Source organism: Suricata suricatta, chromosome 6 (assembly GCF_006229205.1).
Source record: "Suricata suricatta isolate VVHF042 chromosome 6, meerkat_22Aug2017_6uvM2_HiC, whole genome shotgun sequence".
Classification (NCBI taxonomy): domain Eukaryota; kingdom Metazoa; phylum Chordata; class Mammalia; order Carnivora; family Herpestidae; genus Suricata; species Suricata suricatta.
Window position 1 is genome coordinate 114,760,627 of NC_043705.1, and position 14,787 is coordinate 114,775,413.

At 38.0% G+C, this 14,787-nt stretch overlaps 1 protein-coding gene across 3 annotated transcripts in view; it reads left to right on the forward strand.

Moving 5' to 3' along the window:
• Positions 1-14,787, forward strand: part of C6H5orf34 (chromosome 6 C5orf34 homolog) — a 32,565-nt gene that overhangs the window by 6,589 nt on the left and 11,189 nt on the right. For all 3 annotated transcript variants that reach the window (XM_029940926.1, XM_029940925.1, XM_029940927.1), the window contains exons 2-10: positions 972-1,205; positions 1,365-1,454; positions 2,288-2,931; positions 4,512-4,610; positions 5,914-6,037; positions 11,447-11,538; positions 12,632-12,701; positions 14,009-14,179; positions 14,586-14,680. In XM_029940926.1, the coding sequence (XP_029796786.1) occupies positions 1,011-1,205; positions 1,365-1,454; positions 2,288-2,931; positions 4,512-4,610; positions 5,914-6,037; positions 11,447-11,538; positions 12,632-12,701; positions 14,009-14,179; positions 14,586-14,680 (1,580 nt within the window). In that variant the 5' untranslated portion in view covers positions 972-1,010. The remainder of the gene's footprint in view (positions 1-971; positions 1,206-1,364; positions 1,455-2,287; positions 2,932-4,511; positions 4,611-5,913; positions 6,038-11,446; positions 11,539-12,631; positions 12,702-14,008; positions 14,180-14,585; positions 14,681-14,787) is intronic.

Here is a 14,787-nt window from a genome sequence, read left to right on the forward strand (position 1 = left end):
GAAACAATTTCAGTAGAAAGGTGGAAGGAAGCTGGATTGCAACGGTTTGAAGATGGTTGGGAGAGAAAGTAGACAATGAGTGGATACTATACGTGAGAAGATTTTTGGTAGGAAAAAAGAGTAAACTGAGGAAAGTTTTTTTTTTTTTTCTGTCAGGTGAAAGTTGATCACCTGAGTAGTAAGAGATAATGCCCTAGAAGGGGATGGGTTAGTGTTTAGAAAGGGAAGTCTTATAAAGGATGATGTCCTAGAGGGAGGTGGGTAAGTGTCAGAGAGGATGGGGTTGGTGTTAGAAAGGATTCAGAAGATTTATTGAACTCCTCTAAGGCGACATTGGAATACTAGCACTGTGTTTCCTTGTTTAATCCTTGCAGCAATCCTGTTACCATGCCTCATTTTACAAATAAGGGAAACAGACAATATGTTCAGTGAAATAAGAATCAATCTAAGACATTAGATGATTAATTAACTTGCTCAGTCCCACGACCTTTTGTCAGACTATGGACAAAAGTCCAGGTATTGGGATTTATTTTTGTTTTCTTTTTTCTTAAGCCTGATAGTTTTGGCCTGCCTTTTGCATGTATTACAAATGATCTGCCGTATTCTTATGCAAACGTGGAATTTCCTTTTATTTGGAATTAGTTACTGAGCATATAATTTACAGAGATTAAAGTTCAGGAGAACAAAAGCTATTGAAATTATAAAGGCAGTTATAATTAGGTGGGCTTTCTTCTCTCTCTAGGTTATCTTCCCACCCTGGAGTAAAGACCTAGGGGTTAATCAAGACATTCTGTTAAGGTTGTTAATTTCAGATCATTTAAAAGTATGTAGTAAATCAATCACTTTTCCTCCAACAAAAATAAGTGCAACGGAATATGTTTTGCTTACGTTCTTAGAAAATGCATTCATTTTTTATGATAGACCTTTCGTACATTAAGAGAACTATTTGTGCTACCGTGTTTCCTATTCAGTCTTCTCCTTGGAAGGACATTTTATCCATAGTCATAGTAATGGCTGCTGAAGTGCGAATGGTACTTTATGAAGATGATTCCGTGCAAGTACAATATTTTGATGGTTCCAGACTGCAGCTCTCTCCTTGTGGCTCTGAATTTTTATTTGAAAAGGTGCCTCCTGTTACAGCACATCCTTTAGAACAACCAGAAAGGATTCGTCAAAGGACACACTTTGTTATCAGCACTTACCGAGTACGTAGTGGCTTAAAAACAACTCTTTCTGATACCAGAATATTGGTGAGGTACTTAGAATGTGGAAAGTAATTAGTATTTCAGATTACTGTCACTCTGAATTGATTTTCAAATTATTCTACATTTTTTGAAGGTTACGTTTTTTATTTCTTTTTGTAGGAGCAACTACAGCGAGCCCTAGATTTTCGAAATTCTTTTGCTACCTGCCCTTTTTTATCTGAAAGCATCATACCTTCTGAAAGAAAAAAGGTAATTTTTTAAAGCTTTTTTATAAGTAATATTTGAGGACAAGTAAATTAGAAACAGGTAGTTTAATATTTAATCTTTTTTTTCATGAGACTTGGGAATATACACATTGCTGTAGAACATGAAGGCGTATGTAGTTCACCAGACTACAATGTTCTGATACGTTTTATATATATAGACACATACACACACACACATATATGTATCACATATCATGGTAGCATGATAGTCAGAGTAGATGTCCAGCCAGTCAGAACTGGTATATTGTCTGGATATCAGCCCCTTTTTTATGGATGAGGGAACTAAATCTCAGAGAGTTTACCTAACCTTCTTAATGGACATTTCTTTTCTTTTTTTTTTTTTTTTTTAATATTTTTTTATTTCGTTATTTTATTTTGAGAGAGAGAGACAGAGAGTGAATGGGGGGCGGGGCAGAGAGAAAGGGAGACAAAGAATTGGAAGCAGGCTCCAGGCTCTGAGCTGTCAGCACAGAGCCTGACATGAGGCTTGAACCCACAGACAGTGAGATCATGACCTGAGCCGAAGTTGGATGCTTAACTGACTGAGCCACCCAAGCTCTGCTTCTCTCTCATTCTTTATCTGTGTGTGTGTTTTTCATCTCTCTCTCTCTAAGATAATCTTAACATTATCAAATATTCTTTGCAAAACCATATATATAGACCAGCACCTGGGTCTCCAGTTTTCATCCTGTCTAGATAGTAAAATACAAACAAAACTTTTGAAAGCTTTCTTATGCAATATGTAAGTATCAAATGTATGGAAACATTGGACTGCTGACAAGATGCTCCCCGTCTCTCTTTGTCCCCTCAACTCAGCATATCTTCGTGGACTTCTCAGAAGTGAGATGGCCCAGTCCTGACACTGAGGAAGGCGTGCTGTGCATGGAGAGCGGCACCGTGAAGATATCGTCATTAGATGGGCATGCGTACCTTTGTCTGCCACGATTACAACTTGAATTTACAGTACATTTTTTGTGTAAAGCCAGCCAGAAGCCAGACTTATCTATAGTCTTGTCAGAAAAGAAGAATCAAGCAAGGAAGGACAGACTAGATGAAAAAGCAGGCAAAATCTGTACATATGGAAGTTTATCAAGACCGAGACTGAAGAATAAAGAAAATGAACCTTACTATCAGATCATGAAATCCAAGGAACCTTTAGAGAAAAAGAGCTGTGTAGATGGAGCTGAAGGGAGGGAGGAGCCACCTCTGCCAGGTTCAGAACACACGTGTGTATACACATGGGTGAAGCAGCGCTGGCCCGTGGCCTCCTGTCCCGAGGAATGGAAATATCCCTTGTCGTTAGCACTTCATTTGCAAAATAAAATGAGCAGTACGTCTAGAATTGATGCAGCTGTCACCCAGATAGCCGTCACTTCTGATACTTCAGAGGAAAAAGGAAAAGAGGTTTCTGTTCTTCCAAGGGCCCTGTCACTCAGCTGTCCTGTCCCACACCTGCACAGGTAATGGAAGAATGGCTTAGTTGTCAAAAAGCCCTTGCCAGAGCCAGTCTTTACCTAAGAATAACTTTTCTTTCTTAATCAGCTACCATTCATAAGGAAAGTTCACTCAGTGACCCAAAACTTTGCTCATAACCGATAGTAAAGAATTTCCCTAGCCAGAGTGTTGCTTATGTTTCTTACTCTATGTAAGAGTGTTTACGGAAGGCTGTATACTATATGATCTGTTGAGCACAGAGACTAGAGAGATGTCTAAGCTTTCTAGGAGCCTAGACTCTATTAAGGTCACTCACTGACAAGATTATTAAAGTGCGGTAAGTAGTGGCACAAGGCTCTGTGGTGAGCACAGAGGAGCATCAGGTGCCACGCACTGGAACCCGTTACCTTGGTTGCTGGAGCATGGATCTGACCAGTTTATGAGTGTGGGTTCTTTCTTTCAGACCTAGTCTCCAAGGCCACCCCTGTCTTTGGTTAGCTGACTGTACATCTATTTATTGAAATTTTTTGAAAAAAGGGGTAAACATGGAGAGGCCTCTGGAGGCCAGATATATACCTTTCCTCTCACTGAGAGGTGAATAAACTAATGGTCACAGCTTTGTAACATGAACTCTAGAAGTAATACAGTAATAATGGCAACAGCTAACACAAAGCGCTCACGTGCCAGGCACAGCTCTGCTGTCGCTATTTGATTTTCACAGTAGCTCCATGAGGAAACTACTGTTATCACCCATTTTGTAGAGGAAGCTGAGACACAGGAAGGTGAAATAACCTGAGCAGGGTCCCGTAGCTAGTGCTTGTAGAATTGGGGATTGAGCCCAGGCGGTCTCTGAATATATATTTGCTATTAAAGCAAAAGAGGGGAATGATTTTTCAGGCTGGTCATGATTATCTGGTTAAAATGGAAAGTTCTAGTATTATAAGTGCATACTGAATGAGATTTAGGCTTCTAAGTTGACAATTTTCAATAACTTGCCACTAACTTTAGATTAAAATCCAATCTCTAGAATGCCTGTTCAAGCTTGGTTTCGCCACTGCACCTACTCTTTCCTCTGCAAGGCGCACTGCTTTCTCTGTCTCAGTTCACTAACTTGTGCACGTCTTCAGGTCCCAGCGCAAGCCTTTCTTCCTTACAATGGTTATCCCGAAGCCCCTAGACAGGATTAGGTTCTTCTGCAAGCCCATAGCGTCCAGTAATTCTCCCCTCTTTCTGTTCAGTGTTTACTATTTAACATCCCTGCTTGATAGGAATTTTCACTGAGGACAGTCACCATGTCTCCTTTTTTGGGTGTTATATCTGCAGTGTGCAGAGCGTAGATATTACAGGGAATGTTTGTGGCTTGAATTCTTAATTTATGTAATTGTGCTAAGATTAGATAATAAGAATGTTAAAAATACGGAAAAAATAACTTGGAAAAATAAGAATAGGTTTCAGTTTCCTTCATACACTTTTATATTTTTACTTTTCTTGGATCTAACAAGTTTAGCAAGAAATGAATCTTGTTACAGTCTCCCTATTTTGTAGATTTCTAAAGGTAATTACGTTGAGCAACCAGAGTTAATAGTTCATATTTTGTCCTTCGCAGGTGGAATTTTAGTGATTCACTCTCACAAGGACAGTTTGATGAAGAATATTCTTATCCCGAACTAGTGAAAGTGGTTTGGTACAAAGGTGTAATTTATCGGTAAGGCACCAGTGTTGGGGCTACTTAGTGATGTCTGAGGGCCTGGGACTCGCCTTGCAGACAGAGTCCCACAAAAGGACAGTTTGGGCAGGGCCATCATTCTTCTGTTTGGTCCTACGTTTTACAGGTCTTAAAACTTAGTTTTATTAGTGCACATAGGTGTCTTGTGACTAATTCACATTAACCATATTCACAAGATTTTTATGACAACTCCAGAGCCAGTGAGGCTTAGTTTTGCTAGTGAATGAAATACTCAGGTCAGTTATTTAGGACACCCCTTCTAAGCATTGAGGGATCTAGTTGTCTGAATTAGTCACGTCAAAATGTTGCCTGTTGAGCATGGAATTAGAGGAGATTAGAGGCTCCTCTGTGTCTGCACTATTACATTGAATTATCCCTACCTCACCATAAAGTACACCTCTCCAGTGACTAGAATACTCATATTGGCTAGACTCAGGGTTTTACTTCTATAACTAATAGCACAATAGCACTGCAAAATTTTGTTCTTTGGGCTCTCTTTTTCTTACATGAAAGCCCATCCCCTTCTGACAATATATTCTTTATATATTTCTCAATAAAAACTGACTTGGCTGAAGTTTTTAATACATTATATACCCAATACCTTTATCATACTTGGCTACTTCAAGTATGATTAGTCACCTTCTGTTAGGGATGGCTCCTTTTACACATGGCTAATCTCATTCATCAGATACTGATTCTACTAGCTTGGGGTTTTTTTATTAATGTTTATTTATCTTGAGAGAGACAGAGACAGCACAAGCAGGGGAAGGCCAGAGAGAGGGGGAGACACAGCATCCAAAGCAGGCTCTAGCTCTGAGCTGTCAGCACAGAGCCTGACACCGGACTCGAATCCACAAACTACAAGATCATGACCTGAGCCGAAGTTGGGTTAACTAACTGACCCCCCCAGGCACCCCAGCCACTAGTTTGATTGTTACAGAATTATCTTATTTTCAGGCTCTGGTGTTGTCATAGTTAACTCTTTTCAAATGCACATTTCTTTGGTGACTAGTATGTGCCAGCTACTGTGATTAGCAGAGGGGACACGAGGAGGATAAGATGCCTGATTTCCAGAAACTAGGCTCAGTTGTTGAAATAGATACATTAACCGATTCTGTGTGTTCTGTTTATTTTTTGCAAAAAACTTAATTTAGCCAATTGGGTGCAAAGTATGAAATTATCTGTTTTGCTGGATAGGCAACATCCCATATAGTACTCTGCTTTTTTTTTTCCTTTGTTGATTGCTCTCATTTATGTTTTAATGATTACTTTTCTTCCTTAGACTTACCCATAAACAAGTGAACTCAATAGAGATTTACCCAGGAGATGGCTCAGTTTTCAAATCTGAGGGAACTTATTTTGGAAACTATTTTACTTATTACTCCATTCAGGAAGGATCAAAAGAGGTAAGCTGATAATGAGTTCGCAGCTCAAGATTTTTATATATAGCTGTTCCTGAGTAATTCTGAACATACATAGGAAATCTGATCTTTCCATAATATTACTTGCCTACTACTCTGCAGTCTGGAGAGTTAATAGTCTACGGCCATACCACCCTGAACGTGCCCGATCTTGTCTGGAGAGTTAGTATAACCTTACTGCCAGCATGGCACAGTGATTACTGACCACCTTATTTTTATTGCATTCTCATCCTGTATTCTGTCAGTCATTTGCCTAAGTAATTTCCATTTATTTATTACTTTTTAAAAATTTTATTTTTAACTAATATATATACTCAGGGTAGGGCTCGAACTTAAAACCCCAAGATCAAGAGTTGCATGCTGTACTGACTGAGCCAGCCAGGTGCCCCAATTTGTGTTTAAATTAGAAGTTAAATTTAAATTTCTTATGTCATAGAATTCATCAATACTAAAACCAGTAGCATGACTTTGAATTAATATATGCACATTAAAAGCACATTCTTTTTTCCTCACCAAGTAATTATTTGCATATTTAAAATACCTCTTAACTCCTAAACCTTTATATACAGCTAGAAAGTTGAGCAAGATTTTTCTCTGTTGTTGAAATAGTGAAATATAACATAATATATTGTATATATTAGACCAAAATGTAATTATATGGATATCTTGTCAGTAGTCTAACTTTCCTTGTTCCCAATCTGACATTTGACATCCATCCTTATGTAAGGATCACCGCAGTATCACATGGCTTGGCTTTGCAGAATGGAACATAATTATGTATGTCTTCTTTTTATATTACAGTGTGGAATTTTGAGTGATAAGTTGTTTATCACCTGTTCCGTCTGTACCTCCCACTGCTCCCTCCACTCCCTATTTATTTTTAAGTAAACCCCAAATATCTTTTTATTCATTAGTATTTTAGTGCGTATGTATCTATATCTGTATACATATATAGATATATGCAGATTCTGTTTGCCTCCTATGCAGGGTCTGTTTGCAAGAAAGTGTTCATTTATTTAACCAGTACATCTTAATTGAACCTTCCTAGGCAGGCACTCTGTCAAGCCCTGGGGGAAGATGAAGAATTCCTTCCCTCAGGGGTTCAAAGTTTAGTAGTCAGTCAGACAGGCCAAGAAGCAAATGAAATGAAAACGTGACCACTAGTGTGTGTGTGTGTGTGTGTGTGTGTGTGTGTGTGTGTGTGTAGTACATGAGATCATCAAGTAGACAGGCGAACAGAACAGGGATATGCATTTACACTGCTGACTGCTATGTAATGGGAGTTTGAAAAAAAGTACAAGTAAACACTGTACATTTTCCTGGAGCTTCCATTTTACTCAGGGGTGTCAGGGTGAGGGGTGATAATTTTCATACTGAAGCAGACATCTCCTGGAGGACAACCATGAGTTTGGGAATAAAACCGAACCTCCAGACCAACTGTGCCTTGGTAATAGACTGCTTAGGGCTTCGCTCTCAGACCTTGCGTGCACCACGTCACCTCTGTCCACTTGAGTACGAGATTTAGAAACAATTGGCTGTCTTTTCAGCATAGAATTATTTGCTTCTTACTTTAATCCATACTCTAAAAGATTCCAGAGTGATTAAAGGGCTAAATGTAAAAAAACCAAATTTTATCATTGTTAGAAGAAAATCTAGAAAAACAATATTTATAATCTTGGGGGAGAGGAGGTCTTCTTAAGTACAATACAAAACACCAGAAGGCACAAAATAAAAGTTTGGTAACCTTGGTAAACTTATGTTAAATTTTAAATATTTAATTTCTGTTCAATTAGATAAAGCCAAAAAGACAGACAAAGGCCTGGGAGAAAATATTCTATACTATAAATCAGTAATAAAAAGACCAAAAAAATAAAAACCTCTCATAGAAAAATGAGTAAAGAATAAGAATGATTAAGCGATATATATAACTTATAATATTTGGAAACCTATCCAACTTTACTGCTTGCATCAAAGAAACACAAATTAAACAAAAACGACATAACATTTTTCACCCATCAAATTACCAAAAGGTTGTTAATATCTATCGCTGGCAAGGGTGTGGGGAAAAGGTTGCTTTCGTAGTACTGGATTGGAGTATAAATTGATTTAGCCTTCATGAAGGACAGTTTGATAATATTAAGTTGGCTAGGAATTCTGCCTCTAGGTATCTATTATAGAAGAATATTAACACATATATTTACAAAGAAATACAGCCAAGGATATGGAATGTGGCATTGTTCGTAAAGCAAAATACTGGAAGCAATCTAAATGTTCCTCAGTAGAGAGATGGTGAAATGAGAGATGGTCAGATTACAGGGTGCTGTGTGGTGGTTTAAATGAATGAGGAAGACATAGATGCATAGAGAAAGAGATGGAAAGATCTCCAAGGCACTTTGAAGAAAGAAAGTTGCAGAAGAACATGTACAGTGATAAAGAACAAAAACAAACCCCAAACCCAAATATGTTACTCTGTACATAATACACATGTAAATGCACAGGGAAAGATTTGGGCAGGTGAAAGCCAAACTAAAGCAATTACTTTTGGGCAGGGTGAGGGGGTGTTTTGTGAGGAAGGAAAAGTAGAGAGGGACTTAAATGAACAAACTTTCTTTTTTTCCAAAAAAATTTAGTAATGTACTGTTACTTGCACAGTTCAAATTTTAAATAGGAAAGATTGTCAAGGGCTCATGATGTAAGTGCTTTCATAGAGATAAGAAAATGATGCTTTGGGACCACATAAGCAGGGGGGCATCTGACCCGGTCTTGGAGAAAAGTCAATTAATTGGAGAAAGACAACTCTATCAACTAAGCAAGCCAGGTGTTCCTAGAACCTACAGTTTTAAAGAAGGGGTTATACGAAAGAGGATGGATTAAATAGCTGAGGGAACCACTTGTTCAACTTTCTGCATGTAGGGCTTCCTGTTGTTAAAATTTTTATTTACATGTCATCTCCCAACTATCCAAATTAAAGAAGCTACTTTTGACCCTCTCTATCATGATACCCTCCTCTTTTATTCTTCATAGCAATTAATGCTATGTGACCTTTCTTACTGATTGATGTTTGTTTGCTAACCCACTGTAGAAGTAAGCCCTGTCTTGTTCAACACACTGTTGTTGCTAGAGCATAGAACAGGTAGACAAACATTGCCTAACTGGAGCCTAGAGCCTGCGGCAAGGGTGGAGTGTTGAAGAAAATGAAAATGCTAGAGATAGAGAATGCTGTAGAGAGAGAATATTGAGGGGAATGTCCGAGGAAGAGACTAAACCACTAAGTTGGGCTAGCTCATAAATGGGGCATGAGAAACCGTACTGCCTTGGCACTAGTGCTGAAGGATTAAAGTTGGGAAGTGCCATCGTATTTTTGTTAGGTTGTTTCAGAGGAAGAGAAACTTGAGTGGGAAAGAGGTAGACCAGTTAGAGGACGTTAATAGCAGTTCAGGAAAGAAAGTCTGAGGACCAGGCAGTGGTAATGAGAATGGAAAGTTAGGAATGGACGTGAATATTAAGGAAACAGAACTGATGACTGACTGGATATTGGGGATAAGGAAAGAGTTGAAAATGATGGCAAATTGTTGAATAAACCAATGAGTGGTGGTGCCAAAATTTTATCAAATCTAAATTGTTTTAATGATGGATGCTTTTTTTATCTTACCAGGAATTGTCAATAAAATATTTAAATTCTCTTATATCTCAAATTCATCTACCTGAAAGGAAGATCCTCTTAAGATGCATCCAGATTTCAGAGAGGCTAAATTATGAAAAATGAGCATCTTAGAATTGATGAAATGGGGATAGTGGAAAAGACAAGAACTCTCAAGGAACTCAGTATCCAATGAAGAAAGATGTAAATAGTTAAAATGCAATAGTTTCAGTGCCTACTATGTACTAAGGTACATTGCTAACACCTGCTGGGGATTCAGACAGAGTCAGCAGAACAGGTGCAGCACCTCCCTACCTTCATGAAGCTCCTCTCTAGCAGGGCAGACAGACACTAAATAAAGAACTACAAAGTTGAAATTATAATGAGAACAAAAAAGCATGTGTGGTGGGTATGGAGCTTGTGGGTGTAAGTAGGGAATTTCACCTAGTCGTGAGGCCTGGGTAATGGCTTCTTGAGACCAAAGAAAAGCAGGAGTCAGGCAAAGGAAGATGATGGAGGAGAGAGTGGAGTACCATGTAGAGGGAACACACCACAGGTAGATACGAAGGAGAGGAGAAAATGCAGATTTTGAAATGATGGTAATTTAATTTTTGACATGTTGAAGTTAAGATGTCTTTGTGAAATCCAGTGGAGAAGCCTAGTAGGGATTTAGATATTCAAGTCTATAGTCCAGGATAAGAGAGGAAGGACTATTTTTTGAGTAACTACTCTGTACTGAATTCTGCCCTGGGTGCTTTATGTATGTACTACATCATTAATGCTCAGGACAATCTAGACGGTAGGTGGTATCCCCTTTTCACAGGTTATAGGCATTGAGGTTCACTTGCACAAACCCGTCCGTCATTATAGTTAGTAAGAGGCACTTGTGATTTGAATCCAGCTTTGTCTTCAAAGCCCATTTTCTCTCACTGATGGTAAAGTATATATGGGATTATATTCTCTTGTGGTTCAAATTAGAGCTTTACTAGCCCTCAATCCTTGAGCTTAAAAAAAAGTCTGAGAAAGAGGATACTCAAAAAGAATAACAAATTTTTTTAATTCAAGAAGCTGAGTTTGTAAAATTGTCTTCTATAAACCATAGCAATAGTTCTTCCATTAATAAAATATGGCATAATTATATATTTATTCAATTAAAGTAGTTTTTTAAAAGTATATAGTGTTTTTGTTGTTTTGTTTTTGTTTTTATAAAGTTTATTTATTTTGAGAGAGCACACTAGAGCAGGGAAGGGGCAGAGAGAGAGAGGGAGAGAGAATCCCAACGAGGCTTTGCACTGTCAGCACAGAGCCTAACCTGGGGCTTGAACTCATGAAATGTGAGATCATTCCTGAGCCCAAATTAAGAGTTGGACGCTTAATCTGCTGAGCCACCTAGACACCCCAGTTTTTGTTTTGATCTAAAGAGGAAAGGGGGCTTATATGATAAGTTTTCTGCTAATGTGTGGGAAAAGTAGTTTGGTTGCCATGTTAATTTAAGTATAGCCAAAACTTAAATTGGACAGTATGTTATAGGGTATTAGAACATAACTTTTAGAACTATCCAGGAGGAATGCTGGACTTAAAAAAAAAAATGGACAATGGAAAAGCATAAAATACCTTTAATAATATACCTTCTATGGGCTTTGATTAAGTTAACTGCTTGTCTTGTCACAATGTAAATACATATTTCAAGAAAAAATAGCTAAATAATGGCCAACATTTATTATTGAGATATTTTATTTTAAATTAATTTTCAGAGAGAAGAGAAAACTTACTCAGTAAATAACCTTCCTCCCGATAGACCAGGAAGTCTGTTCTCCGTGTGTTCTCTCATCAAACAGGCAGCCGGGTAAGTTTGTCGCACTGACCTGACTCGGGTGTTCTGTGTCTGAGAGTCCTGGGGTACGTTTTCTAGTGGTGAGGGCAGGAGTGAGAAATGGTAGGTACAGTGCAAGTAATGTGTCGTTGGTCAAATCTGTCAACTTTTCTGGTCTCTTCATCCACAAAGTAAGGTAATCACATCATTGTAAGAGTACTTCTGGCTTTGAAATTTAAGTTAAATCTGGAGAAACATCCATATGTGGCAAGCATGCACAGGAAGTAAATGCCTTTTCTCTGGGGGAGTGCATCGTTATTGTGTCTTGGAATCAAGTTAAGCATTTGATGATACATTTTAAATTTTCATATACTTTATTATCATCAGAGTAATAAAAATTCTTAGATTATACAGAAGACGAAGTGCGGTTTGGTTCTTTGGTTCATATGTTGTTTTTTTATTCTAATTTTTATTTTTAACATTTGTTTAATTTTGAGAGACAGAGACAGATCATGAGCATGGAGGGGCAGAGAGAAAGGGCCACACAGAATCAGAAGCTGGCTCCAGGCTCTGAGCTAGCCGTCAGCACAGAGCCTGATACGGGGCTCGAACCCACAAACTGAGATCATGACCTGGGCCGAAGTTGGACACTCAACCGACTGAGCCACCCAGGCGCCCCTTAAATTCTAATTAATCTGTGATAGAAGCATGAAAGTGTATTCCTGAGTTAAATTATTGATTTTTATAAACTTATGTCTAAGCAACTTCCAAAGTAGATTTGAAGGAACAGACTTGGTAATTTGAATGTTTTATGGATAGTTGATTCACCTCCCCAGCACTCTTAGACTATGCTAAACCTTTCAGGTGCTGTGAATCCATCACCTCCTAGAAAGGAGCACCTGAAAATTCTCTCCATGTGGAGTCATTTCATTACTAAAAATTAGAGCAGTAACCTATGTAAGATTAACACAAAGAGAAGCAACCGCCTTCTAGGAAAGAGTTCCAAATGTATTTTAGTAGAAATGAATTACTTGCCTAACATGTTGTCTAACAGTAAGAATGCGTTGCTAGAATTGGAAAATGTGATTATTTACAAATGTCTAAGTAATATTTTTCATGTTCACAGAATTCTTCAGCACTGTGCCAAGACAAGGCTTTCTTTAAGCCATAACTATCGTATATGCTGCTGGAAAATGGTATCTTAATATTATTTTATTTGTTTATTTAGTTATTCTTTTTGAGGGAGAGAGTGTGCATGTGCAGGTGCACACAGGGGAGAGGCACAGAGAGGAGGAGACAGAGGATCCAAAGTGGGCTCTGCCCTGATAGCAGAGAGCCCTATGCAGGGCTTGAACTCACAAACTGCAAGATCACAACTTGAGCTGAATTCGTACACTTAACCAGACTGAGCCTCCAATTATTTTATGTTTTAATTTTTATTTATTTTTTGTTTGAGAGAGAGCGTGCATGTGAGCGGGAACGAGGTATAGGGAGAGGAAGAGAGTATCTCCACTAGGCTCTGCACCCAGCGCAGGAGCCTACTGGTCTCATGTCCTTGAGATCAGGACCTGAGCTGAAATCAAGAGTCAGATGCTCCACCAATTGAACCACTCAGGCATCCCTTTTTTTTTTTTTTTAATGTTTGTTTATTTTTGAGAGAGAGCAAGCAAAAGAGCGCTAGCAGGGGAGGAGCAGAGAGAGAGGGAGACACAGAATCCAAAGCAGGCTCCAGGCTCTGAGCTGTCAGCACAGAGCCCAGTATGGGGCTTGAACTCACAAACTGCAAGTTTGTGACCTGAGCCAGAGACTGGCACTTACCCAACTGAGCCACCTGGGTGCCCCCTCAGGCATCCCTCTTAAAATAATTTTAAAAGCAAGCTTTTAGAAATTATTTTGTTTACATACATACCTCAAGTTAACTTTTATCTAAGTCATGTGACAAATCCTTTGTAACATTAATATTGGTTTATTCAGAAAAATACCACTTACTAGATAAACACTGCAAAATCCTGCTCTTATGTTATAATTTGTCTATAATTTGTTTTGTTTCTTTTTTCTTAGTGGAGGGGGAAGGGCAGGGAAATTGATAAGATTTTAAGTATGTCAAAATGTGGTTATTATAAACTATGATAGTATAAATATTCTCCATTTCCATAATGGAGAATAAATGTCAAATTCTTTGACATTGACTTAAAGGAAGTGATTCTCAAACTTTGAATTCTGTATCTGTACTAATTTAGTTATAAACCTATATGTGGCTGTAGTTCCTAAGTTTTATCTGTATTCTATGTAAAACTCAGCAGAACATAGACTTTCCAAAGACTAGGGCTTAATCTGCTTGTAATAGACTAATTTGGCTATCCACTTCTGGAAAAGATGAAACATATGTTAAGGAATCTATAGTATTCAACTTCTGAATAAAGTTGCCTTAGAGTTTATTAATCATTTAAGTCTTATCGATGGATAACTCTCTTTCCTGCTCTTTGTATTTACGTGGTTTTAGGTACCTGGGATCAATGATAGCAGTAGACCGCCTTTATGTTTGACAGAATCGCTCGTGCCCAGCGTGGGACGATTTCTTGCGTACTCTGACGACAAAGTACATGCTCTCTTTGTAGATGGTGTTACTCTGACCCTAAATTGGAATTTCAGCTCTTTTACTGAAAAGAGACAGGTGATTACATTTCATACTGAAATCTATTTTTTTTATCATTTCTATCAATGGAAATAGAACAAAGAAAATCAAGTACCACACTATCTCATTTTACTTTTTGAGATGTAAAATCTGTCAAGAGGCTTTAGTGATCTCATTGGATTTCCTAGCAAAAACCAAAAAGGTGTGACAAATAATCATTTTTTATAAAGGTAACTGATTATATAGAGAAAGACAAGTATAGAGTGGTGGTTAAACAGTACCCATAATCCATGTCAAATGTCATTTTTAAATTAGTCAAAATAAAGTTTTAATGATTCATATACTTACTATTTTTTAAATTGTTAATATAAAAGAGGCTTTTGTTGTGTTTTGTTTGTCTCAGTTTTAGAATGATAAAATTTGCTTTTCCTCTTTTCCGCTTAAGGTAAATCAAGGTCTCAACTTAGCTTGGTGTAAGTTAACTTTTCCTGATGGGCAAGATCAGTTAATTCAGATTGAACATCCTGGACCATATGCAAGGTACTGAAAAGCAGATTTAATTTTTTTTTAATGTTTTATTTATTTTTTTGGTACAGAGAGAGACAGAGCATGAGAGGGGGAGGGGCAGAGAGAGAAGGAGACCCAGA